The sequence below is a fragment of the Pararge aegeria genome, chromosome 3 (assembly GCF_905163445.1).
Source record: "Pararge aegeria chromosome 3, ilParAegt1.1, whole genome shotgun sequence".
Taxonomy (NCBI): domain Eukaryota; kingdom Metazoa; phylum Arthropoda; class Insecta; order Lepidoptera; family Nymphalidae; genus Pararge; species Pararge aegeria.
The window spans coordinates 12157429-12183430 of NC_053182.1; the positions used below are offsets into that span (position 1 = coordinate 12157429).

The 26002-nt window shown below is 34.6% G+C and overlaps 2 protein-coding genes across 10 annotated transcripts; one reads left to right on the forward strand and one right to left on the reverse strand.

Annotated features, from left to right (window-relative positions):
• Positions 1-1231: 1231 nt before the first annotated feature.
• LOC120637099 lies at positions 1232-15994 on the forward strand. 8 transcript variants are annotated; one of them, XM_039908738.1, is made up of 5 exons: positions 1232-1360; positions 1557-1659; positions 1896-2321; positions 9537-9699; positions 10401-10639. In XM_039908738.1, the coding sequence occupies exons 2-5, from the start codon at positions 1593-1595 to the stop codon at positions 10621-10623; spliced, it is 879 nt and encodes a 292-aa protein (XP_039764672.1). In that variant the 5' UTR covers positions 1232-1360; positions 1557-1592; the 3' UTR covers positions 10624-10639. The 8 variants fall into 8 exon arrangements, with proteins under 8 accessions (XP_039764672.1, XP_039764673.1, XP_039764671.1 ...); XM_039908739.1 differs by having other exon boundaries at positions 1273-1294; XM_039908737.1 differs by lacking the exon at positions 1232-1360 and having other exon boundaries at positions 1377-1659.
• Positions 15995-18247: 2253 nt separating this feature from the next.
• On the reverse strand, positions 18248-25936 carry LOC120637432 (RNA-binding protein 39). Of its 2 annotated transcripts, XM_039909275.1 has the most exons (10): positions 25797-25930; positions 24256-24310; positions 22465-22513; positions 22249-22306; positions 21920-21999; positions 20935-21505; positions 20597-20863; positions 19966-20181; positions 18771-18895; positions 18248-18665 (listed from the first exon to the last, which is right to left on the reverse strand). In XM_039909275.1, exons 4-10 carry the CDS (start codon positions 22249-22251, stop codon positions 18377-18379), a joined length of 1551 nt encoding a protein of 516 aa, XP_039765209.1. In that variant the 5' UTR covers positions 22252-22306; positions 22465-22513; positions 24256-24310; positions 25797-25930; the 3' UTR covers positions 18248-18376. The 2 variants fall into 2 exon arrangements, with proteins under 2 accessions (XP_039765209.1, XP_039765208.1); XM_039909274.1 differs by lacking the exons at positions 22249-22306; positions 22465-22513 and having other exon boundaries at positions 25797-25936.
• Positions 25937-26002: the final 66 nt, after the last annotated feature.

Here is a 26002-nt window from a genome sequence, read left to right on the forward strand (position 1 = left end):
CTTCATTTTTAATCCTTTTTAGTTTATTTTTTGTGATTTATTTTTAAGCACTTGTTATTTTTCTAATATGAAACACGCTTTCTTTACACTAAAACGTAAGCTAATGGAAAGGTTATTAAGAAGAAATGTCTTTTAAAAATACAAAATGTAACATCCAAGCCGCAGGGGCATGTAAATCCTGACGAAATGGCTTAACGTGTTCGGTCATTACATTTTATAATATTCGTTATTATATTACGATTACATTTTATAATAATAACTAGAGTTGGAGTACGTTGTCTGGAGGAGATGTCTGACTTTGGATTTATTTACTTTTTATTTTGTTTATTTCAGCTTCTATTTTTGTCAAAAATTGTGCAATAAAACCTTTGTCTAAAACTTTGTCCAACCCGCATTGGAGGTAAGTTTTTAGGTTTTATATCCCACTCCTGAATAAGGAAGCTAGTGACCAGCTGTGGGATATTTAAAGTCTAATGGTGCCGGTCTTGTAGGCTACAAGTAACGGTCAAAGTGATGGTAGGCACTTAAACCATACTTCCTGATTAAGCCATAAAATATAAAAGGCATGCTTTTGTAAATCGCACTTGTGACTTAACAAGGTACCCAACCGCGGCGGACGTATCAACTGTTATCCACCTTGCCCGAAGTTTATAATCCATAATATCCTAATTCAGTTCGTAGACAGAAGTAGGTATTAGTTTTATGTGTTTTAATACAATATGTTATCGTTCATACGTAACAAACAAACGAACATTAATTATCACTGTCACTGTTAAATTATATCAAAAATATTTTATACAATGGTCGCATTGGCGCCAACAGGAAAAACATTAGTGCCAATTCTTTTGTAAGTATATAAATCTGCCTAAAGTGAAGTGCTGCCAGTGGCAGAAGCAAATCAAATCCATTATACTCCGATGTTAAAGTTTTCCATATTAGAAAACGACTTCTCGATTGTGAGCGAGCAAATCTAGTACTAAAGCTACAGATCTACATAGCACCATGTGAGATTCTCCGAGACTGAGCTTTCAACATATTCAATCCATTAAAACAATGCTCCTAAATGCATAAGGATGCATAGCACACACAGCACAGCTTCCAGATAGATCTTAGATCACAGTATAGACGTCTGAGGAAAAGACCTAAGAATAAACTCCATAAAAGATAGGTTAATAAAATCAAGGTCACATCACAATGGCTGGAGCCACAGAGTACCTACCCAGCCTTTTAACTTTTTATATACACAAAAATCAGAAGTACAAGATTTGCTCGCTCGCAAGAGGCCGGCTTTCAAGTAGATAAACTTGCATTTTGTGACTTGACACTCGGGCATCGTCACCGCGGTATTGTAAATACCTAGGTATTCTTAACCGTTATTTAATCTGTGATAAGTGATTCTGGTTTATAAATTTTGTATCATTTCTATTTTCATTTTATAATCCGTACAAGCACCAGTTCTCAGTACACACTTCACAGCTCTGTGCTTTAAAATCTTTAGAAGAACATTATAAACAGACCAGGTATTCAAGGTCAAATAATAAATATTATTGTTGTAGATCACAATCGAGGAACATATTGAATAAGAGTAAAAAATGTTGAAAATATACAAATCGAATTGCTTCCCTTCAAATCAAAACCAGTTCTTTTATACATTCTTCGGTAAGTACCGTTTTAATATTTCCTAGGTTATACTACTCGCTTATTGCTTACCTGCGTATTGAACACAAATAACTGTAAATATAGTACCTTACCTTGTCGTGTCGCAACTTTGAAATTTTCCAATGTTACAATGTAAGCTATGAGTTCACTATAGGTTCAACACTAAAATAATATAGTCTAGGTTTGTACTTTTTATGTCTTCAAGATGATTTTACTATCTTAATTTTTTGTGTCAGGTGGTAGAAAACAAGTTGGCAAAACTATTTACATTACTCCAATAGTAAAATATCCACAAGTTGCAGAACTTAAGCTACCCACAAATGTGATCAATATAAATGAGGCTGAAATGGGCAGATTTTCTCCTCTAAGAGTAAGAGACATATCTGGACCTGTGATTAATGCTTACAATATAAAACATGCTGCGTCTCAAATTGATATAACATTTCAATCTGACCCCCATGTCAATAAGTATGATTGCCGTGGAGCTGTGAGTTTGTCTTCATCAATGCAGAGTAATGTGCCAAGCCCATTTACTGGCAACAAGACACATCTCAACATGCCAGGCTCGCAGTGGGGCCAAGGACATAAGTACTTATCAGACCATCTGCATAGTGCTCATTACCTAACTCTGAGAAATGAATACAGGGGAAAGATGTATAAAGGTAAAGTTCCCAATTTTAATTATTTTATAAAAACATTTTGTAAATAATTTAGTACATACTTACAAAACAAGTATTCTTTTGGAGATAGGTATACTATTTTATATTAGTTTGAATGGAGGCCTCATAAAATAAAAAAGATTTTCTTCAAATAATAACCAGATCTTCTTTAGTCTGTCAAAAAAGAAAGAAAGTTTACAAAGAAAGACTTATTTCTCCTTTCTGTGGGTTGGAGGACTAATAAATATATATGTCTTTATACATATATTAAATATACTAATAATCAAATGCTACTAATTATATACCTGGTTCCTGTACACACTGATTATAAAATATGTATTGGTAGTTATAATATGTAATATACAGAAGGACAACACAAAACACTGGTCACACACCCAAATAAAGAATAAATTCAGCATGCTACAGCAATGAGACTAAATATCAGAATGTAGAAAAACAATGAGTATTTTAACATTGTGCTGTATTAATTATTATGGCACTAAATTAAAAATAATTTAAAACATACCTACTATCATACTTATCTGTTGATAGTGTTGTTTACTATTATAACAATACATTTGTTCCTTGTCCGTTGCTGGGCATTTGCCTGTAGTAAATATTATAAATGCAAAGGTGAGCCTGTGTCGTTAAAATTCCATACACACACATATGATATCCACACCTTTACAGCTAATCCACTGACAGAAATAGCAAGCAGTCTGTAGACCATAGGTTTCCAAATCTTTTTCTCAAATATTTGAGATTGATTTTGAAAGTGCTAAACATTATTCAAAAAAAGTATAAAATATAATAAATTGGTTAGGTCATGTTCTTTTTCTATCTTTCTTTCTCTGGGCTTGTCTCCGTACTTGGTCGGCCGGAACCTTCCGTTGTTCGTAGTGCCACTGGTACGGCTCCAGCCAGCCGAGCTCACTCCAGAAGCTTAGCAGGCCGCCCAGGTCGCCAAGTGCTTCAGGGAGTGATGCTGGGGAGCCAAGGTATGCTGCGCGTTGTTCTTCTACTCCTCTACATTGGAGCAGTACGTGAGTCGGTGTTTCATCTGCCTCCATGCATGCCCTGCACAGGGGACTGCTGGTTATACCTTAAATGAAAACGTGTTTGTTTAGTGAGCAATGCCCTGTTATCATGCTTACTACCGTCCTTAGTTTTTTCCGACTTAGTTTAAGTAGTTTGGTTGTTAGTCGTGTGTTTAGGTTTGGAAAGACCTCCTTTGTATGTTTACACTAATTTCCGTTAATCCATAGCTCTGAGTGTGAGAATTGCGTCTGTTTATGTAGCCATGTTTTATATTCCCTGAAAGGTATTGGTATGATCGGTTCCGGTCCTACCATTTTCAGTGATGTGGCCAGCCGCGCTGGTTCATCGGCTGCGTCATTTCCCAAGTTTCCCTTATGACCTCGTATCCATCTCACAGTTACTCTGTTTGATTGTGTTAGGGTTTGTAAAGCCTTTTAAGATTTTGGATGAGGTCGCGTATTTTGCTATAGTTTTCAGTACTGCCTGGCTGTCACTGTTTATGTTGATGTGGAAGCCTGATACCTTCCTGTTTAACATAGCTGTGGCCGCTGTTGTGATACCCACGCACTCCGCTTGAAAGACAGAGTTATTCCTCCCGAGCGCTTGGGCAATGTTTATGTTAAGCTCCGGGCAGTATACTCCTGCGCCTGTACCTGAGTTTGTTTTTGACCCGTCCGTGTAGACGTCGATTGTTAGTTTTGTATGTTATGTTGCCTTCTACAGTTACTTTAAAGTTCCTGTCTAGCACATGTCGCTTCCGCGTTTTGTCACATATCCACTCCAGTTGTGGTCATTTTGTCATTTCTTTTGATAGTATTTTTGTATGACCCGTGTTTGTGTTTTTCCACAGACCATATGCTTTAAATCTGAGGGCAGCGATTGTGGCTTCCTCTTTGATGTGTAGGTGTAGTGGTGGTATGGCGATTGTGACCTCTAGCGCCGTTGTTGGGGTCGTGCTCATGCACCCTGTGATTGCAAGGCACCCTTGTCGTTGAAACTTTTGTAGTTCTTGTTGAGTTGTCTAAGTGTTGTTCTTGGCCACCATATAACTGAGGCGTAGGTTAGCGAGCTTCTGACGATTAGGTCATGTTATCAGTATATGTGTAAACTTTGTATCAGAAAGAGCGAGGTCGGAAATATTTTTTTTTATTTCAACAACCCCTTTAAAATTGTTACTTGGCCCTCGGCTGCTACAATTCTACCTTGTGCCCAAATCTCAAAAGTTTATTAGCAGCTTACATTGATAAGTAAAGCCATAGCTTGGCTTTACTTATCAATGTAAGCTGCTGCATTTTTGTTTTTTGATATGAAAACTAAATAAATTATATTTTAGTCGACCCCCCACTAATAAATTCTCGAACCCCTCCTTTTTATATCATGCCCATGTAAATACGCGCCAAGCCTCCAGGGATCTGTGGTGGTCCAGCTGGACTACTTTGCGAGCATTGTTGGAGAATTATCATAATAAGCCTGGGTAAACTAATGGTTCCCGTTGATTTAAAAAAAGAAAATTACTGACACTAAACTACTTTATGACAGTAAAGACTTTACTGTACATTTAAATATAACAGTCAAAACAGGGTTAACGAACTGGTCGATAGGTCGATAGCACAGTAATGGCAAATTTTTAAAACATACCTACCACAGAGTTTATTGACCCATCCACACGTTTTTTAAAGGAGACAGTCATTGAAATCTGTTCAGCTGTTATTGATATTGAATTAATGCGGTTTTAAACGTAATCGCAGTAAATAGGTTCAACAGTACGCTGTCATCTTTATTAACTTGAGTCATTCTGGAAGACCATTTTATCTATTACTAGCTGTTGCCCGCGACTTCGTCCGCGTTTGATTTTGTTTTTTGATGTGGCATTCAATTTAGTTATAGTTCTAAAAAAATTAAAGTATTGAGTATCGCCAAGCTTTAAATGAGTGGTTTGCTGCTGTCCGCTGAGAAGTTTTGTCCTCTATCTCCAACCACAATCATCAGATCTACACAATGTTTAAGCAAAATTAACACATATTATAACCTCAATAATAAAAATAAATAGTAAAAAAATAATTAAAGTGTAAAATCGTCAAAAACTTTCATCCCCTCTCCCAAAAGAACCGAGCTTATTGTCGGGATAAAAAGTATCCTTTATTACTTCTAACACTTTCAAGAATATGTGTACAAAGTTTCATGAGGATCGTTTAAGTAGTTTTTGCGTGAAAGCGTAACAAACAAACTTACATTGACATTTATAATATTAGTAGGGATTAAGTAGGTATCTCCAGCACAACAATACCAAAACACAGTATACTTGAAGGCTTTTTTGATTTTTATGTCTTACATTCCCGCAACGCGAAAATATATTTTTTTGTTTGTAGAGAAGTACGTATATTATAGTTGTATGCTTGAGTATTGTTTTGAATCTTTTGTGATTAACGCCAAAGAAGTATTACTTTTGAATGGAGTACCAAAGTTGGCATACAGAAAATTTAAAAAAAAAATTATTATGTTGCATTACTTAAGAAATTGCTTTTTAGGAACTACATGTAAAATGTGAAGTTGGTTACAAGGACCAATTGAAGCTATTCTCTCCAGTTAGTTCCATAAACGAACGTAATCTTGTGGTATATTATGTCTTTTTATCGAATCCCGTCCTTGGACATTTGTATTGCCTTCTATATTTCCAACCACTATCATCAATTTATTTATTTTATGATTTCCTCTATCATCAATCGTCCATAAAATATTGTTCTGCAGGCTGGCTTACATGATAAGTGATAACTATTCATAGTAGCGTGCATACAGGTTTTTTGGGTTCCGTACTGAAGGTATAAAACGGGACCCTACTACTAAGACTCCGCTATCCATCCGTCTGTCACCAGGCTGTCATGAACCGTGATATTTGACAGTTTAAATTTTCAAATGTATATCTGAGTGAGAAATGTCAAAAAAGAGAATATCTTTGCGTGCGAGATCGACTCGCTCTTGGCTGATTTTTTATTTATAACTTGTACTGGAGATTTTTTTTCATTTTATATCATCTGCCCGCTTAGTGTATACCCTGTATGTACCCTTACCCTAACTTAGGGTCGTTCTTTGAATGATTACTATGGACAACCAGACCGACCAACAATTGAATTATGCTATCGATTTCTGATAATAATATACGACTCGAAAAGAGGCTATTACGAGGGGAAGTCCAAAAGTTCGTGGAATTAAATGATTTAAATAAAATTAATCAACAAATATATTTTTCATTTTCAATATAATCATACTTAAGCTGCATGCATATATTTATAAGATATATTAATTAACTTTTCTAAACCATCCTAAAAATATCCATCCGTTTCTTTCGCATCGTGGCCATTCTCGGTACCCATTTTGCACTGACTTTTGTCATGCCATGATGGTCACGTAGGATTCTCAAAATTTTTAAAACATCTGATACTTCTAACTTATGCTATCTGCATGTTGTTTCTTCAAACGGGTAACTTCCAGTACAATTTTTTCCACTTTTTCGGTGATAGACATCATGTGGTAGCCTCAACTGGCTTTCCTAAGCGAGGGTCGTCTTCAATCGTCCCCCGTCCATGTTTTAAAAGACCATGCCACTTGTAAAACATTTATTTACTAGGCAGTGGCGTGCATAGGGTTTTCGGTCAGGGTATGCATAAAAAAAAATAGGTACTGAACATGCTATTTTGATGTTACTGTAAAATTTTATTTGTGAGTAGGTACCTAACCTAACATTGTTTGTGATACCCATGTAGATCTTCTCATCATCTCCTATTTCCAGTAGGTATAGTAAGCTCTGAGACGACCGACTAGCGAGTTTTTAAAATTGTCTGCCATTGCGGCAATTACATTAAATAATGTTTTTTAGTGTAAACAATAAACAAACATAGGTATTATTATAAATAAATAATGAAACAAAACATTGATCACTGCTATTCGCCTGTTTCTGTAAGTCAGTCAGAGCTCTTTTTACGTGCCGCTCCTTGTAGGTGCATTCCTTCCTTTACGAATAATCTCAATTAAACGTTAGTTAAGAATTAGCTCTAAACTTACCTACATTTTCCAAGCACACTGAACCATCAGATCACACGCCGAATATAAGAACTTTCTTACACTAAGAATATTCCTCACAATCATTTACAAACAGTACACTGTCACAAAGGTTAATGTTAACAATAATAATTGTAACTATTTACAAACAACAGCAAACGAAAAAAACAGTAATTAATTCTAATTCGGTGAATATAAGTTGTTATGACAGAAGGTAAAAGGTAAACAATAATGGCGCTGAGCGATCGCCAGCAATAATGAGAATATCATAGTCAAAATATGTCCGTAATATTTTCTTAGTACACAAATGCTATTAAAAGTTGTCATTTGAAGAATATTACTTCATCAGTTACCAATGGCACCTGGTATACGTTAATAATTTATTTAACATAATTCGGCAACTTTTAATTTGGTTATTTTAATATACTTTTTGAACAAATTAGGTACTTATAAATTTCTAAAGACCTTGAATGTAATAAAATTCATTGATAAATTTTTTAACTAAAAAAAAGAATTATTGCCGTTTAAAACAATAACAAACAAAGCAAATTACTTGTGCTTATAAAAAAACAAAGCATACATTTGGATTTCAAATTTCCGTAAGCAGTGCTTTTAAGATTTGCACACAAGCGAAACCCCTATACTGGAAACCTGGAAAACTCGCACACATAGAAAGAGCCAAATATTGTGTAAGCACGCACGCGATTATATCACTACACACCAGAACTTCCTTGTGTGCTGGTGCACACAAGTAACGACAGATGCATTCAATCGCCGTGCTTCTATGGAGACCGCGGCGGCGCGGCGCATTAATTCGAGCGACGAATAAACGATTTGCCCGGCAATGGATACTTAATCGTGAAAACCCCAGCTAATTTTATGAGATTTAAATTTTTTAAAGCGTTACTTTTTATTTAGGGATACTGTTTACAACTCAAAATTAAAATATAGTCGAAATATTATGCAGTTTGCCTATTTTAGTTCTAAACCATGACACGGGACTTGTCCATTGATTTACATAGAAGTGCGGCCGGTTTTAACTAGATGGCGCTTTTATAGTTTTCTATAAATTGTTTAATTTTTTTTCAATCTTTAAATTTTAAGTCGTCCTTATGGTCTGAGAGGCCCTGAGGTCAGGGTATGCACTGCTTATTTGCATCTATGAGATGCACGCCACTGTTACTAGGGTACTGTTCCCCGAAATCGGGTTTAATTTCATTCAAAATGGTCTGAACTTTCCTTGCTTGGTAAGAAATTTTATCACTGCACGGTGTTCTATTTTTGACTTGTTTAGCAGGCGAGTTTTTGTAAACGAACGACGCAAAAAAGCTAAAACTCAACTTATATACTAATGATGAGTCGCTAATTATTAGTATGACACTAAGCGAGCACACTTTTCTCCACTCCATTCCCTCCATTCCGCGAACGTTTGGACCTCCCCACGTATTTCGAAATTTACACAGTTACTATAATCTTATTTATTTGTAAATATTGTTTAACATAGGTATACCTAAACATAGATTATGCTTTTAGTATTGCTAACAGATGATAAAACATTAACTATAAGTTATGTACATTCCACACTTAGATTCTGTGTAGTTATTATATAACAGACTTTATTCTTTAGATAATGCGACCTTCAGTTGACAGAAAATGTATGAAATTTTGTTTAAATCTAGATTTGAACAAACTTTCACCGAAGGTGTTGTTAATGCAGGTTCTTGACCGGACTGAAGTAAGCTCTTCTACCATGTTCACGCTGCATGTACCATGTTCAATTCCATCATTGAATTAATAAAAACTATATTTATATGTTCAAGGCTTACTTCAGCCCAGCAAACCTAGTTCGCAATCATACGTGTATAGACAACTATGCTACTGTCTTTTTGCTGTAAAAAAATGTTTTAATATCAAATTGTTTTAAAAACAAAACATTCGAAGGTTTAACAGATAACCAGTAGCAATATTTGAACAAAATATTATTTGTCTGCGTTATCTTGTGTAACCCACTTAAAAATTGTCATACAATGTTTTGAATAATGGTAACAGAAATATTGAGTGTGGACTGTATTTTCATTTTAAACTCTATACTAATATCATTATATCAATTTGTCCAAAGCATAGCTATAACCGTTGGGGCAAGAAAAATGAGTACAGAACCGGATGTTCCGCTAAGTGCTAAAGAGAAATTAAAAAAAGCAGTCAAAGATTATGGCGCAACTGTTATAGTATTTCATGTTACTATATCTCTACTATCTTTGGGGGGTTGTTACGTCCTTGTATCTAGGTATGTGTTATTCGTATCTATGCATGTTTATTATCACCTCATTTTGCGCTCATTTAATTATATAAGTATTTAATACTAATTTGAGACATACAGGGCAATGTCTTGGAAATAATGTGGTTCACTATTAATAATTTAGGATCAACTTTGCACGTAAATGGGTTCTTTACGTAACTGTTACGTAGAGTAAAAAAAAGGTGTAGGTCTAATATTACTGTACGTCATCGTGAGGAAACCTGCATGCCTGTGAGGTCTCCGTAATGGTATCAAAGGTGTGAGAAGTCTACCAATCCGCACTGGGCCATCGTGAACTACGGCCATAACCCCCTTCTCATAGTTGTATGAGACCCGTGCTCTGTAGTGGGCCGGAAATGGGTTGATATGATGATGATTCAATTAATTATCAAAAAAACAATTTATCGTGTCTTTATAATCATTGTGACAAGTGTCACTATAACGATAGCGGAAGACGGAAGTTTAGTCGGTAATGTCACACTAACTATAGCTAATTCCCGAGGTTCACGTGTGATGATTTACGATTTTCTTATCTAATGACACTAATTAATCGCTATAAGAATGGCCACTTTGAGAATTAGTCCAAAACCATTTGTATTACCAAATGCAAAAATCTGTTAACTATTAGCCTTAAGCTTAGTATTTTTTGGTAAGTTACCTTATTAATATTATTTTAATTACTGTTTTAGCGGAGTAGATGTGCTGGCAATTCTGAAGTATTTTAATATTGGTGAAGGAGCACTCTTTAACGCAGTAACATCCAACGCCGGCACATTTGTGATTGCATATGGAGTACACAAAATTTTTGCACCAGCAAGGATAGCCATTACACTGACCGCGACGCCATTTATTGTACGATATTTACGAAGGATAGGAATTTTAAAAAGCAGTGCTTCTGGTGGTGGGAAATAAATATCATTCTAAAACATTTTTGTTTTTATTTCCTGACGGATATTTTGATTTTTTTTATATTCCGTAGGCAGTACTCTCGTATAGGTCCCATTAAAAATGGATTTTTTCTTATTTTTTATTTTATAATAGTACGAACCTCTAAAATAACTAAACTGAGCGGTCTGAAAGTAGTGCTATCCTTTCACAATACAAGTAGATAAGAACGATCCTTCTTAGACCGGAATTCAGAATGTAATTTAGGGATTTGTGTATAACAAATTGGCACTATTAGCAAAACCAACGCCCTAAAAGGTTTTGGCTTTATATAATACTTATTAGCAGTGTTGAAGATAACAGTATCGGTTCTATTGGTCGACATTAAAAAAACATTACATTTGTTTTTTTTATTTAATTTAAAACTAGCGGTAGTATCAATAGTTTTACTTTAGTAACTATTCAATCCTATTTCAATCCTATCTATCAAATTACTAAGATTTTCTGTTTTTGCAGTTTCTAGATTAAACTTGATGTAGAAGACATGTAACTTAATAAAAATTAAAACGTGAATTTTACCGAAGAAAACGTTACCGATAACATGATTTAATACATCTGTTATAAAATGACCTTATTATTGGAATATTTCTAAGTATCGCTGATATAAAAGTATAGATAGAAATGAAATCAATAGCATTCAACCTGTTGTTAATTGCTACTTTCTAATTTCACAACCGATACTATTGGTACAAATTTATACTATTGAGTTTTAGCATTTAGTTTTATTATTTTTTAACAACTGATTCTATATGAGATAAATAATCACCAAAATAATACTTCGGAGGCTTTAGAGGTACATTCATCACTCTGAAACTTATCCGTGAAACCGAAACCCAGTTTTTGGGTAAACCATTGCTATAGTTATGACTGAAAGAAATCACAGCAGCCTAGCAGCATATGCAAAAGTAAAATCAAGTGACTCCTGTTATTTATTAGGGACGTGTCTTGTAGTGTAGGTACTATATACACGTGTCGGTCTTTTATCTTCAATAGGGTTGTTATAAGGTAACACTTAGAATGCTTTGAATTAGTTTGTATTGAAAAATAAATATGCTTCTTTTGATTCAATATTGTTACAGGATGATTCCTTATGAAATATACTTATGCACCCATCAACAGTATTTCGTAATTCCGTTACACGTTGTGTATATGATATGATGTGATGATATTGATAGCGTAGCTTCTTTTCATGTTAAATATTGTCGATATTATTGGCATTATTGCGGTTCAATGTTCATCAAAAGTATTACCTAATTCCAAACTATAGAATAAATGCTATTGAGAGTATCTTGATATTCTAATTAAATCTTGATTGAATTAGGGTTTCCACCTTTTAAATCAAATAACGATAATTTATGTTTTAGTTAATTACGTTACTACATACATTGGTTACGTTAGTAAAAAAAATATTTAACCTTTAAATGTCAAAGTAGCTAGATAAGGTAGGGACCAAGTTTGTCCATGCAGTAGATACTGCACAGTTTGATAAAAGTAAGTACATTCTATTACTATCGGCTGCCAACCCTAGGCCACATTGCTATTTTGCTTTATGTATATTTCATTTGGATTTCAAAGTAAAGGAAGTATATTGAATTGCTTATAGGTCAATAATAAAGCGGAGTACGTATCTTCTTACTACCCAAGAAGCATTTAACGAGTCGCAATGGATCAACTGGCCACAGAATTCGAAAACAGGTATGTGCCCAATAAGTACCACTTCTATTTTTTTAGTCCAGCTTTGGACTGTTATATTCTCTTGATGGTACATTTGTAAATTGCCAATGATCGAACCTAGGACCCACTTATAAGACCACAGTGATAACAACTGCACCGCAAACGTGCATTGGAACTAACTGTAATTTTTTAAGGAGGCAAAAATTTCGACAACTGAACAATACAAATCCTAAACTGAAAACGCCTCTTTAGTGCAGCGTTTAATCGTTTTAGCCGGGTTGCAGCGCCTTTGGCTTACTTGGTTCGTTCGGTACTTGGCATAGGTACTCATCTGCGTAAGTTGATAGAATGCCTTCCTTATTGTTTTGACAATATACTAGTAGTAGGTACCTAAATCAGATGACCTGTGTTATCGATGATCCCGGGTCCGAATTCCGTTTGGGATCAAACGAACCCATTTTTCTCAAATCACAGACAAAAATATTTTTTTTCAGTTACTGTTATGCAAGTAAATAATCTCGTTAAACATTTAGAAAGATTCCGTCGATCTAAAATGAAAAATCTATACCAATCAGACTCTCTATTGGCTGATAGATTAGTCCGGTGTGACGATGTATCCATAGTGAAAATATATTATAACAATCTCATATCACCCAATATATAAGTTTGATTGGCTACACTCTGCATTCAAACTAAAGTACCACGATGCCGGACGGTTGGCAATTAGCTCAGAGTTATGGCGCGGGATGCCGGATGGTCGTTGTATTTTTTATTTCCATAACGTCTAATCTCTCCTTCAAAAGTCCGAAAAGTCTGTCATCCCCTACGCTGGTCCAATTAATTACAACAATTTCAGTACAGTAACAAGTAAGATATGTTCATTCGATTGCCTTGCAATAATCTGTCACTAGATATGAAACCAAGAAAATTGGATTAATTTTCTTGGTAATGAAAATAGGTCATCCTAGTGTTTACTAGGATGGTATTTGCAATTTTCTTGATATTTCTTCATAATCTTTTTCTGTTTTATGAGAGCAATAATCACATTTCTGAAAAGTAGGAGTAAATAAGAAACTAGAAAATTTTTCCCAAGCGGTCTTGTTGCCTGCTGGCTGATGTCTGGTCGACTCACAAACAACTGACCGACCGACAGACCGACAGTTGGTGTAGTTTACACCAGGCAGTCGACTTCTCAATCCTCCGGAAAGTCTTTCTTATGAGAGAAAAATAAAACTAAGATTTTGTAGGTACCTAACTAAATTATTTTGGAGAATAAGTAGATATGCCGGACGTCAATAGCATTCGTCAAGATAAGAAAGTCAAATGCTCCCTAAAGTAAACATATAAATCGTAATACTTACTTATTGTTTATACTTAGTGATAAATAATGATACACAAGTATGTAGGGGTACCTACCTAACATTAAAACATTCTTTAAAATGTAGTAATTCATTCATCATTATTCAACTAGGAGGCAACAGTCAGTATTTCTACATAATCATGCATCAACGTGTTTTTAATTTACTGTCAATTAATTGTTTATTCTTTTATTTAATAATTATCATTAGTGTTACAGCTGATAGGTAAGAAATAGAATAATTTTCCAACCATAGGCATCTACCATACCTACCTGTTTACCAGACTAAACATAATATACTTATAAGTTGCAATCTATGTAAGTTACTTTGTAAAGTTTATTAATTATGCAGTTATCGCACGTTTATTTATATTTTCTAATTAACGTGACTTTTATACTCAATTTTATAAAGAATACCTGTAAACGAAAATCCAATACAAATAGAGTAGTTGTCGAGGTTTATTCCAAATCAAAAAAATATACTTAGTAGGTATTATGATGCTCCATACATTTTATGCAACAATTAACAACCTTCACTTCAGCTCGGTTTCCTGACATTTAGGTAGGTAGTTCATTTGCTTCAAGCATATTTAATAATATTAATTCGTAACGAGGTAAACATGTTTATACGTTTGGAAGTAAACTTATGTTTAAAGGTTATAGGTATCTGCCTAAACTATTTTTAACGGTCGTATACAAAAGACCAAGACTGTAAAACTTGATTCCCGGAAGAGACGTGTTCTCTTTTATCACGTTATCCGATGTTTTGAAAGTGCTGGATACTTTTAACTTTCTCTAATACGTTGCATCCCAATAATGCACTTATTTAATACCTGCAAATTTTTCAGCTATGTTTCAGAGCCAGTTAAACAGTATTTATTTGACTTTACAAAAACTGATGATGTGGACAATTGGCAAGAACAATCTGATACTGTGCGGAGTGTAGGAATGTCTAAAGCTGTTTTTGTTATTCATCGCAATGCAGAATTCAGAAGAGCTATATTCTTTGCGTTGTTGAATCCGCAACCGAATGGTGCCGGTTTTGCTGGTATACGAGCACTTGGGACGTATAATTTAACGGGTCGCACGAAACTGCAACTACTTTGTCGCGGTCAAGGACAATTTAATGGCTTCAAAGTTGTACTTAGACATAAAGGACTCAACGATGAACCTAACTATTCGTTCGAACAATACTTCCAGGTAAGATAATACTTATTAGTCTAATCTAAAGTATTAACGGACTTGTTCCGTAGTACATTCTTAAAGAACCTTTGTTCCCAGAATAGGCGATAAAAACGCGCCATGTTCTGCTTACTTGGCTCTTTTTTATTCTATTAAAGTGCACTCTACTTAGCCCTCGACTGCAATCTCATCGTGACCCCGGTGGTAAGTAATAATGGAGTCTTAAGATTGAAACGAGCTAACCTGTTGACAGTATATATTATAGTATGACAGTTATATAAACAACATATGAATGACAACGTACCGGAACGCTAAATCGGCTGGCGGCACGTGTTTATCGGAGAGTCATATCTTCTCTTAATTTACTAAAACCCGAATTATTAAAATAATACATAATATGTTGGGAATGTACGTGTGTTATGAGGCGACTAAGAGAATATAAAGGAGAACGGGCCAAAGCGTCCTCTACTGCTACCATCTCCTGCGATCACCAACCCGAAAAAGCCTACCGTTAAGAGCCGCGGACGATCTTAATTAAAAAAAAAAACTCACTCTCCCCCCGGCCAGAAGCTGGGTTATCTTTACATCTTGACGCTTCAATCGTACAATTTTTTTTTTAAATTTAAAACTGCTAAACGGATATCGACGCAATTCAGGAGCTATTCAGGATTATTTCACTATTCTATAAAATGCTAAAATACATGGTGCTTAAAGGATATAGATATTAAATACTGATGTTTTACTTCACCAGTGCAGTAGAAAAACTTGTGGTCCACGTTGCATAACCAGCGCGATCTTCTTATTTGCGCTGTTAGTAATAAGTATGTCTGGGCATTAGTTGTTTTAAATCGTAGTATGTGCTTTCGCTTATTGATCTTTGATTTTTCAGGCTCCAAAAGACGATTTTGCAATACGTGAACTACCTTTTTCGGAATTTAAAGCATATTATAGAGGAAAACGTGTGAATAATAACGAAACATTGGATTTATCTCAAGTAACCAGTATTGGTATTCAAATTTATGGTGGAGTTTATCAACCCATCAAACAAAAAGGCCCAGCTACGTTGGAATTGGATTGGATAAGGGCGGAATAAATTTAATTAAAGAATTAATATAACAATTATGTATGAACACATTAAAAATATATAAAATTGAATTGTCTTTCCACTAGTAATTAACAACCTCCTTTAGTCCTTTATTATATTGTGATAGCTTAAAACAATACTAAAAGTTGCTGTTTATTTTAAAAGTACTGCACAGTTAGCAGTACTTTTAAAATAAACAACTTTTTTAACAATTAGCTCAGAACAATTTATGTGATTACGAATCTCACGACAGGCGTAAATCTCGCAATCTTTGCTGTGAAACGTCTGACTTTTGTAAATATTTGGAGGTGCAAATTTAAAAGCCAATTGGGTGTAGAGATTGTTTGGTAAAAATTCAGAAAAAAATTTCGGAAATAGACATTACTTTGAATCGTGTGCGTGGTTGATGTTGAATCAAGGTTAATTAAGGTCGATTGCGAATTGAGCTTCCTACCCTATAGAGCTGAATTTCGTAATAAAAAGTACCCTTAGTCCCACCTCGTAGTATGAACTTAAATAGTGCAGTATCATTCGAATTCATTCTTTAGTTTCAGCGTGATGCGCGGATATGATACAGACAACCAGACCAAAATGAAAATAAAAATTCCGTTTTGGCTTTAGTATCTATTATAGAATGCTCTCCAAAATTTTTTTGTCACGTTGGCTGCTGAAAACACAACATTTGTGTTTTAAAACTACGTAACGCGTGTGCGGCTCGAACACGCTAGGCGTGTTAAAATAAATGTACCTACAAGGATGCGGCCGAACACGCTGGGCGTGTTTTTTCGGCGTTCTGCGAGTGCGGCAAACACAAACGCTGTGTTGTTTAAATATACTGTTAGAGCGGCCTTTACGCAACAAGTGTGTTATACGTTACCGCAAGTACGTTTTATTAAATATTAGTTAAGCGTTAACGCAATCACGTTTTATTATATATTAGACAATATACCTACTTAAAATTCGTTGTTTTGTGAGTTATCTAATCATTATACATGAGTGTTTTTCTTAATAAGTCCCATGCCATCGAGAGAATCGACCATCACACGTATAACTAACAAGTTCATATAAAAAACATGTTTTCGACCAAATATTTGCAACAATAGTATAATACCATCGATCACTAAATAATACCCACCTAGATAATAGCATTGTTTTAAAATATTTTATAGGGACGCGAAGTAGATATTGATATCGATATAGGATCGTCGTCCTATATTTTAGCATACTCTACAATGTTTTTCTGCAATAAAGGTATCCGCAACATAAGTTTGACGTCTATTTGTATATTTTTTAATATTTGTACGCCTGAGTTCGCCTGCACTATTTTCATTGGTATCGGTATCGTCAATAATTTATTTTATAAATATCGGTTTGCATTCCATTATACCGACAGAATTACAAAACGATGCATCCGCATCCTTATTTTTTCTTATCGTCTTAAATAAACGTTATCGGTGCGGCCAGCGGTACCAATAAACTACTCAGGAATGAGTTACTATTGTTTCGAATTTAAAAGTAAATTTAACAATGGTTCTGTATATTTACTGGAAGGATTATTATATTTAAAATGCATATTATTTTAAAATTTGCTTCTCTGTCGGCAATCCGCATTCGTATGTAAGTAGGTATTTAATACTGTTTTTTTACTTATTTATTTATCATGATTCGTAAATGACATTCACAAGTTACACACAGGTTAACGTTGCCGCGATTTTGAATATAGTAAAATAGTGTACCTACCAGATGTAAAGCCACTATATTTAAAGCTCTTTAGAAAATGATTATTTTTGAAAAAAAGAAAATCTGTGTTGACTACATTAAAGTTTTATTCTATTTTATCCAACAAAAAAATACAAATTGCTATTCAAATGCGACAAGTGTTGGGTTTTCATGTTGTTCAATAAATAAATGAGAAAATACGAGTGATGTAATAACACACCTGTTGCGTAAAGGCCGCATAGCTGTCGCGATAAGTTTAAACACGCCAGGCGTGTGGGGCCGCATGCTCGTAGCGCCTGTTTCGAATACGCTTCACCAGTGCTGAAAACACGCCTAGCGTGTAATCCTGCCGCACTCGTGTACCGTATTTGTTAATGTTAGGCAGCAGTCAACGTGTTAATATCTTCAATGAACAGAATCCGACCCGATAGTTAGATATAAAGATAAATTAGTCAGATATTGATACTAGAACCAATATTATTTAAGGTACGACGCCTTTGTTTTTAAGAAGGCTTGGGCCTCAGCAGCGAGCATTATTGCGTAATACGTTGGGGTAAAAAGAAAAAGCCATAGGAGTAAAATCACATAATGTAATGTACCCTAAAATACAGAACACCACTATTAGATATCCTAAAATTAGAGTATATTAATTTGTATTTATATTTAAATTGCTTTGCAGTAAATGCTAAATTAGGTGATCAATTTTATCTTTGTCGTGTAGGTAGTAGCAAGGTAAGTGCAGTCATAGCGTCAGGGAATAGCGAGTGGTAATTTATAAGGGGCACGTATGCTGCAGTAATCACTCTTCCAGCAAACCATCTGCCGTGCAGCGAGTTAACAGAGGCCACAGCTGTTGCTATCGTAGGGCACTTGCAATACACATTCCCTTGCGGAGAGGCTTTGTCTACATAAACATGTAACACACCCCCGTGTTTATTACATTCACTGATGACGTCATCTCTGATTTCTATATCCCAGCTTGGATTTGACTCTCTGAAACGATAAGATTTTAATAAATATCATTTAAAGTTTTTGTTTTAAATTTTGTAGTCAAATGAACGAGAATTAATGAATTTTGAATGATTAAGATTAACTTACGAGGCTGGGTCGAACATATTGTTGAGCATAAAACATTGTGTGGCAATCGGCGGCGCTACTTGGGGTTGTGCAGCGACTAAGGTAGATCCTGCTCCCATGAGAACTGACGCAGCGGCTGGAGGTATCTAGGAACAAAAACATATACTTATAGTTCATGCAAAATTTTCTTTTATCAAAATATACCGGTTGCTGTGACCCACTTCTTTTTTTATTCCACTACAAACTAGCTTTTGACGGCAATCTTATCTATCTCTGATGGTAAGAGATGATTTAGTCTAAGATATATATCGGATGGTAACAGGCTAACCTGATAGGGGTATGGCAGTTATATGTATATTTCATCCACATACAACTTCTGCGTGGCTAGCATAGGTAGGAGTAAAAATTATATTCCCTGACAAGGAATAAAATTTACATGTCCACCTTCCAAAGCAAGGCAACAGGGAAAAAGAGAAGTTTAGCCCGTTAATTATCCCACTTATATTATTTGGATATTCTTTCAACACCTGCTCCAAAACTCGGAGAGTTGATAAAGTTTTAAAGGAGATATAATTTTGTCCTTTCCCCGGGGGAAAAAATGTCTCCTGTCCATGCTAGCCGTGCTAAGTAGATTTATACTAATAACATTCTTATTTCACTATCTAGCGTATCGCCGCCTGTTGCCCGTCACATTAGGAGTCGGGCAACAGGCGGTGTAAACGTGATGTTAAGTAGGCCTACCTCAAGAATTGCGCTATCAAATGTAATGTAATGTTTACTTTTATATGATTTCATTTAGTATTTAACTCTTTAGGAATGAATTAAAAAATATAATACAGTTGTAGCTGAGCGTGTGTCAAATAAACAATGTGTAAACCGAATTACAAATATTGAAGGATGTACAAGTATATTTCATAAGGAATCACCCAGTAAAAATATAAAATCAAAAGAAGCATATTAATATTTCCAAACAAACGAATAGAACATTCGAAGTGTTTTACAAACCTATTAAAGATGAAAGACAGACACGCGCATAATACTTAGGCTACGCTATGTGACAGGATTCGCAGTGGTTTATTCAAAACTATTAGGTTTTCAGTTTCACAGATAAGTCTCAAAGACAGTACATAATGTACCTCTAAAGTCTGTATTATTTCAGTTTTCACTTAGACGTTGTATATGTTTCTGCCTACTTTTACTAATGCAAGTAACTTACTTGTAAACCAGTGCCTTCAGCTAACTTGAACATAAGTTGCAAGCGTCCAGTGGCCCCAAGGTCGACACCGGCCCGATCCAGCTCGTCAGCATCGAAGCGCGTACTAGACCCTCCGTCCGTTCTTTCAGTTACATTACCCACTTTCATTGGCCGTCCGGCTAGTTCAAATCCGTTTAATTGCTCCATTGCCTTTTTTGCATCTGCAGCATGATGAAACTAAAAGTTGTATAAACATTTGTACCATAGGGCGTCAGAAACTTCACTCTAAGCATACCTTGAAATAAAGTTTCCGTTACTTAAGTGTGTAGACAAAAATTCCAATAAAGAAAATAAGATTTTCGAAGAAAAAGCGTGGGGCATCTCAATCTTTGGGAGACGAAACATTCTTATAACCGACGAAACTGGGCACTTGTGAAATCTATGTATAACAGATTGGACGTACACATACAACACATTATACAATTGTTTTACACGTAAAAATTCAGGTTATTTCATTTGATTCAATGGTGGGCAGTTATTTTTTAATGACAGATACTGTGCCGAATCACAGCTATCCCCTACCAATCTCAGTATCAACGAATGTGTTTGTTAAAAAAATACCTTTTAATCCAGATTATTATAAACAACTTACTGTTAGGAATCCATAACCTTTACTCTTTCCTGTGTCAGGATCAGTCATAAGTTGAATGTGGTCAATTTTTCCGAATGGTTCAAATATTCCTCTTAACATGTCTTCATTAATATTAAAATGCAGTGATCCTACATATAACCTAGTTGGTCCATTGCTAGTCTTTGGTGCTAGATTCGGCAATGTGTTACCTACTCTATTTTTCTCTGCCTGAGTATGTTGAACAATAATAGGAATACCCAATAACTTCTGTCCGGTTAGACCAAGAGCCTGAAAACGTAACGGAAAATTAGTAAGATATATTACTAAACAAAGAAAACATACTTTAAGTATTTATTTACCAATGGCACAGACTCTGCATCTTTAAACTCAATGTATGCGATTCCTTTAAATCTCCTGGTCTTGTTACATGTGATAAGCCTAACATCCCTAACTTTGCCAACAGATGAGAAAAATTCTTCTAAATCTTTAGCTCTAATGCGCTGCGATAACTGCATACAAAATACAGTTCGCAAATCTCTTTCTTCTGGTGGCAAATCTTCTAGCTTAGGTTCTACTCCCCTAGATTTCGATCTGTATTCTGTTCTTTCCGGTTCACGGACTTTTTCCTCTTCACGAACTTTTTCTTTTTCGCGGCTCCGCTCTCTTCGTGATAAATGTTTGTCGCGGCTTTTTTCCCTATCTTTACTACGTTCTCTTTCTTTATCCTTGCTACGCCGTTTTTCCCTTTCTCTTTCACGTTCTCTATCCTTATCGCGGTCCCGGTCCCTATCTCTATTGCTGCGGTCCTTGTCCCTATCTCGACGATCTCTATCCCCCCTATCGCGGTCCCGGTCTTTTCTGTCATCTCTTTCTTTTGAACGACGTACGTCTCGATCACGTGATTTTCTTCGGTCTCTGGATCGGCTCCGTCTAAATTAGGAAAACATTTATTATTTAATCCTTATATTTTATTTAAAATTATAAATGTAAAAGTGTGTCCGTGTTATCCATGTTCTGCTCAACCGTTAAACCAATTTTGATGTAATTTGGCACACATGTAGATGGACGCATCCTGGAGATGGACATATGATACTTATCCCAGAAAAGTTGCTGGTAAAATTTATAATTATGGCTTGACTGCTCAACTTATCCCAGTGAAATTTTGCATAGGAATAGTTTGCATCCTGGAGACGGCCATGGTATACATTTTATCCAAGGAAAATTAACGGTTCCCGCAGGAGTTTTAAACAACCCAAAATAATAGCGGAATAAGACACGGGCAAAATCAAATACTCAATTCAATAATTCATGGTAATGTTAAAAAATATTTAGTTTTTAGGTTACCTTCGGTTGCTCTCCTTTTCTCTGTCTCTGTGCTTGTCAGAATACTTGTCCGAGCGATGTTTTGAAGAGGAAGTGTTATCCTGTCACACAAAGCACAAGGTAGAAGCAGCGCCACAGCAACACACGCCGAGTGAATAAATAAAATTGCATTAGTTGAATGAATTGACTGAGAGGTATCTGTGCACTTTCCATAATCACATTCTAGAGCAAAATGTCATCATTCAAAATGCACAGATATTGTTTGTTTCCTATTCTACAGACGACAGCTCTCACAACAAAGTTTGGTCCTATTGGTGGTTCTTAAAGATGGGTCCCTGGTCTACACTTACCATTCGGCAAACCACTGACTAAGGATGTACACAGCACTAACATCACACAGGGATACTTCTGCAAAAGATTTACGACCCATCAGCGCATGGCTTTTTGGAATTTGTAATACTTGACTGTATTTAAATTGCAATTTACCACATAAATAATTTTATAAATATTTTATGAAAACTTAAGATATAAATTAAGTGGAAAAAAGTAATTATAGTTGTCGATACCTCATTCTGTTCAGGTCGGTGAAGTAAGCTGGACTATTACCACAAAGTTCTATAAATACAAGAAATGATTCTTATATGTAACTGTTTCACAGTTCTTAGCATGTAACTGTTCAATGATGTCGCTAGTTTTATTAGTCTTGATAAGGCTTCATGAATAACTTGTACATTGTTGATCAGTTACAGGAAAGAATTTTATATCAGTAAAAACCAGCACCAATGTTTAAAATTTCATTAAATACAAAAAATAGTGGCCACATTTAGTTGTAGTTTAAGAGAGCAATATCGATTTTATTAAATCATTTTCATTTTTATGATACATATGCATATGCCTAAACATTTTGTATGTGTATCTTACTTGTGCCAAAATTAAGTAGTGGTTAAGGATTTGGGACATTTTTGTAAGGAGCCTAGTACACCTACAATCGGCTATTTTTGATGAACTTGTCGGAAGGTCAGTTATTTAATTAAGTTAGATAACATCTAAACAAACAAAAATATTCTTAAATATGTACTATCGCTTCATCACATTGTAATAAAAACTTTTATACTATTTTTTGTCGTACCCAGTGAATCAGTGAACCGTAAATAGGTAGGTTGAGCCTGATGTGAAATCGGCGTACTAATATAAAAAGAGAGAGAGATAACTACGCAGCTCTCGCTCGCCACATTTTTGCGTTGGTTTGAAAGTGTTTTGACAAGAGTCGTGATCTGTATTTAAACTTATAGACAAACGGCTATCCGCGAGCTGCAGTTGCAACAACAACAAGATGAAACATTTTTTAATGTTTTATTTTATTTAATAATATATTTAGGAAAATGAAAAGGGGCAATAAAACGTTAACTGGTGCTTATTAAGTAATATTTCCAACAAGTTGCCAAAATAGGTTGTTAATGCTAGAAATTTTATAGAAATTACCCTTCAAAAAAATACTGAATAGTTAAATCCCTCTTATTCTATAACATATAAAATAGCCCTTATGGATCGAGGGACACAACAAGAAACCCTGGAAACCAGGGAGCCTAGAGGCACACACACTGATTCATGTCAGGTAAGAATATAGGATGTTGAATATTTGAAATAGACAGAAAGCATACATTGAAAACTGGATGTCTAAGCCCCCATATTCCAAGCAAAGGTCTTCACAATAATTGAAAGTCCGGAAACCTGCCTGCTAAACTACTATGCTATGTTAACAAAACACAGTTAATGGTTATTTTCTTGTAGCCTTGGCAGTTTGAACTATTAAAAATTGTCCAATTTTATTATTTGACTAAGGTACCTTTTTAAGAATATTGATACTTGTTTGGTTTCATAGTTTTTTTAAAGTATATTTACAACGATGTGAAAAATGGCTGATGTAAGTATACAATTAATGTCCCATGCCCTTTGTGAATTTATTAAAGTTATTAAATTGGGATATGATTTGAACAATTACAATTTCAACAAAATTTAGTAACAAATATACAAGTTGTAAACTGTACATAATACAGAAAGCTTTTATATTTAAATTAAAAAATACTTCAAGAAATGTTAGATGGAGATACTTTTTTAAATCAATTTCTAACTACTTATGTACCTAACATTGTAAACTAATATTTTAATTTAAACTTATATGTATATTCAATACAAAATACATGAATGTAATTTACTTGTTGAAATAACTTGTAGAATGAAATAAAATGGATGATATTAATCTAATTTCAGAATAATAAATGTAAAATTTCTTGTTGCTAAAGTTAAAAATTACAAATAGGTAATCTTAAGTTTATAAAACAGTAGCAATAACTTACCGATTTAATGTATGGTGCTTCTAACATAGCCTCTACATCCAAATCCTCAGCCATTCTAAAATAATATAATAAGGTACTGTCAGTAAAATTGTGAGAACTACTTATCAATGGCAATGTTAGGCAACATTTATTTGAAAGGGTCTAAAAGGTCTTAAATCTACCTATATGTGGATGTTGGATCCTTTTTGTTTTATTATCTCCAATGAATGTACTATTCATTGGACATAATAAGTGAAAGCTGTAATCTCAAGTGAGAATACAAATCTTGCAAAATGGCACACAGGGGATGGCAGGGTTAAGCCTTTTATCTTTACTTATATTAAATATGTATGTAACTATTTATTAACACCAACGCATATATATACAAAGAGATTCCTGTGACAATCTTAAAACAAAGAAATATGTATCCTGCTAGTACCAGTTAAAAAATATGAAGTACATAAGGTAAAGATCAAAATGCTTTGACCTAGGATCCCCAATGTGCCTCAGCCCTAAAAATGCCAGAGGTTTCACCAATCAGATCATAGAGCTGTCTTGTAAAAAAATCAATTGATTCCATGCCATACCATACCAACCATATTTACTGGACAACTTGAATATGTGGAAAAATAACTATTTTCAAGGTTCACACCTGGTTACTACTTATGCTTATGCAAAGATTTGTATAAGCATAAGAATGCATGAACCCAATTATAGTTATCAAAAAGTTAATAAATGGGGGGCACAGTTTATGAGTTTTGTTATTGCAATATAATGCAATATCTGAATATATTTGACATATTAAATTTTAACTACATTGAGATTGATTTCTAATGTATGTATGGAAGGTAACACAGTATATGTTATATTCAGTTTAACTATTAGAACTTTACAATATTACCAAATTTAAAATTAAAACTTACTAAACTAATAATAACTAATTAAACGATGAATAAGTAAAACAATGAAAAGTATAACTGATGTGATTCTAAATGTTACCTATACCAAAAGTTATCAGTAACTAAGTCTATAAACTTTTACATAGGTACCTATTTGTATCATCTTTTTTTAATTTCCAGATGAAAACAGAGTAAGTTGGGCAGTGTCGAATGGTTTCTGGCATTATAATCATCGTCGCATAACCCCAACACAACGTGTCTGTAGTTATTTCATAACAGTATAACCAGAAGGAACTAAATGTTCAATTAAATACCTAACTATGGAGTCAGAACGCAAATAAGTATAGCGTGGGACATTATTATTTTAACGCTTTGTGGAACCTACACTCTGCATTCGGATGAACTGTAAGACTTCAGTAATATCAGTAAATAACTACAAGTGGACTTTAACACAAATGGAGTATTTCTATCATCCTATGCGTTTAAATAACGATTGCATTAAAAATTGTCTGAGTTTAGTTACGAAGTTTTAAATAACAAAAAAAAAATAACGAAGCTGTGATAATTAATATTTATAAAGCATACAAAATGGCGTACTACTAGATTATTCCACGCCGAGCAATGAGCATGCCTTAATCACAGTAAAATGATCCTTTACAATACCTGAAATATGCTTGATTCCGAAGGTTAGTAAATATTTCTTCTAATTATGTTTATTTTCTGGAAAACAATCAGGAATTAAAAATTATTTTAACTTCAAAGTATAACATATCATTTTTCTTTCGACGAAGACTGACATAAATGACAAAAATGACAATGACTTCAAAGCATAGACAACTTAAAGAGGTTAGTATTTATATTATCTGTCT

Bases quoted from the DNA above. Each gene is read 5' to 3' on its own strand.
- LOC120637432 (XM_039909274.1), bottom strand. From the start codon at position 24,309: ATGGCTGAGGATTTGGATGTAGAGGCTATGTTAGAAGCACCATACATT. The intron at 22,000-24,255 runs GTAAGTTATTGC...TTTGTGTGACAG, and splicing joins AAGCACCATACATTAAATCG to GATAACACTTCCTCTTCAAA. The intron at 18,666-18,770 runs GTAAGTTAATCT...TTATCGTTTCAG, and splicing joins AATATGTTCGACCCAGCCTC to AGAGTCAAATCCAAGCTGGG.
- LOC120637099 (XM_039908738.1), top strand. From the start codon at position 1,593: ATGTTGAAAATATACAAATCGAATTGCTTCCCTTCAAATCAAAACCAG. The intron at 2,322-9,536 runs GTAAAGTTCCCA...TCCAAAGCATAG, and splicing joins CAGGGGAAAGATGTATAAAG to CTATAACCGTTGGGGCAAGA. The intron at 9,700-10,400 runs GTATGTGTTATT...TTACTGTTTTAG, and splicing joins TGTTACGTCCTTGTATCTAG to CGGAGTAGATGTGCTGGCAA.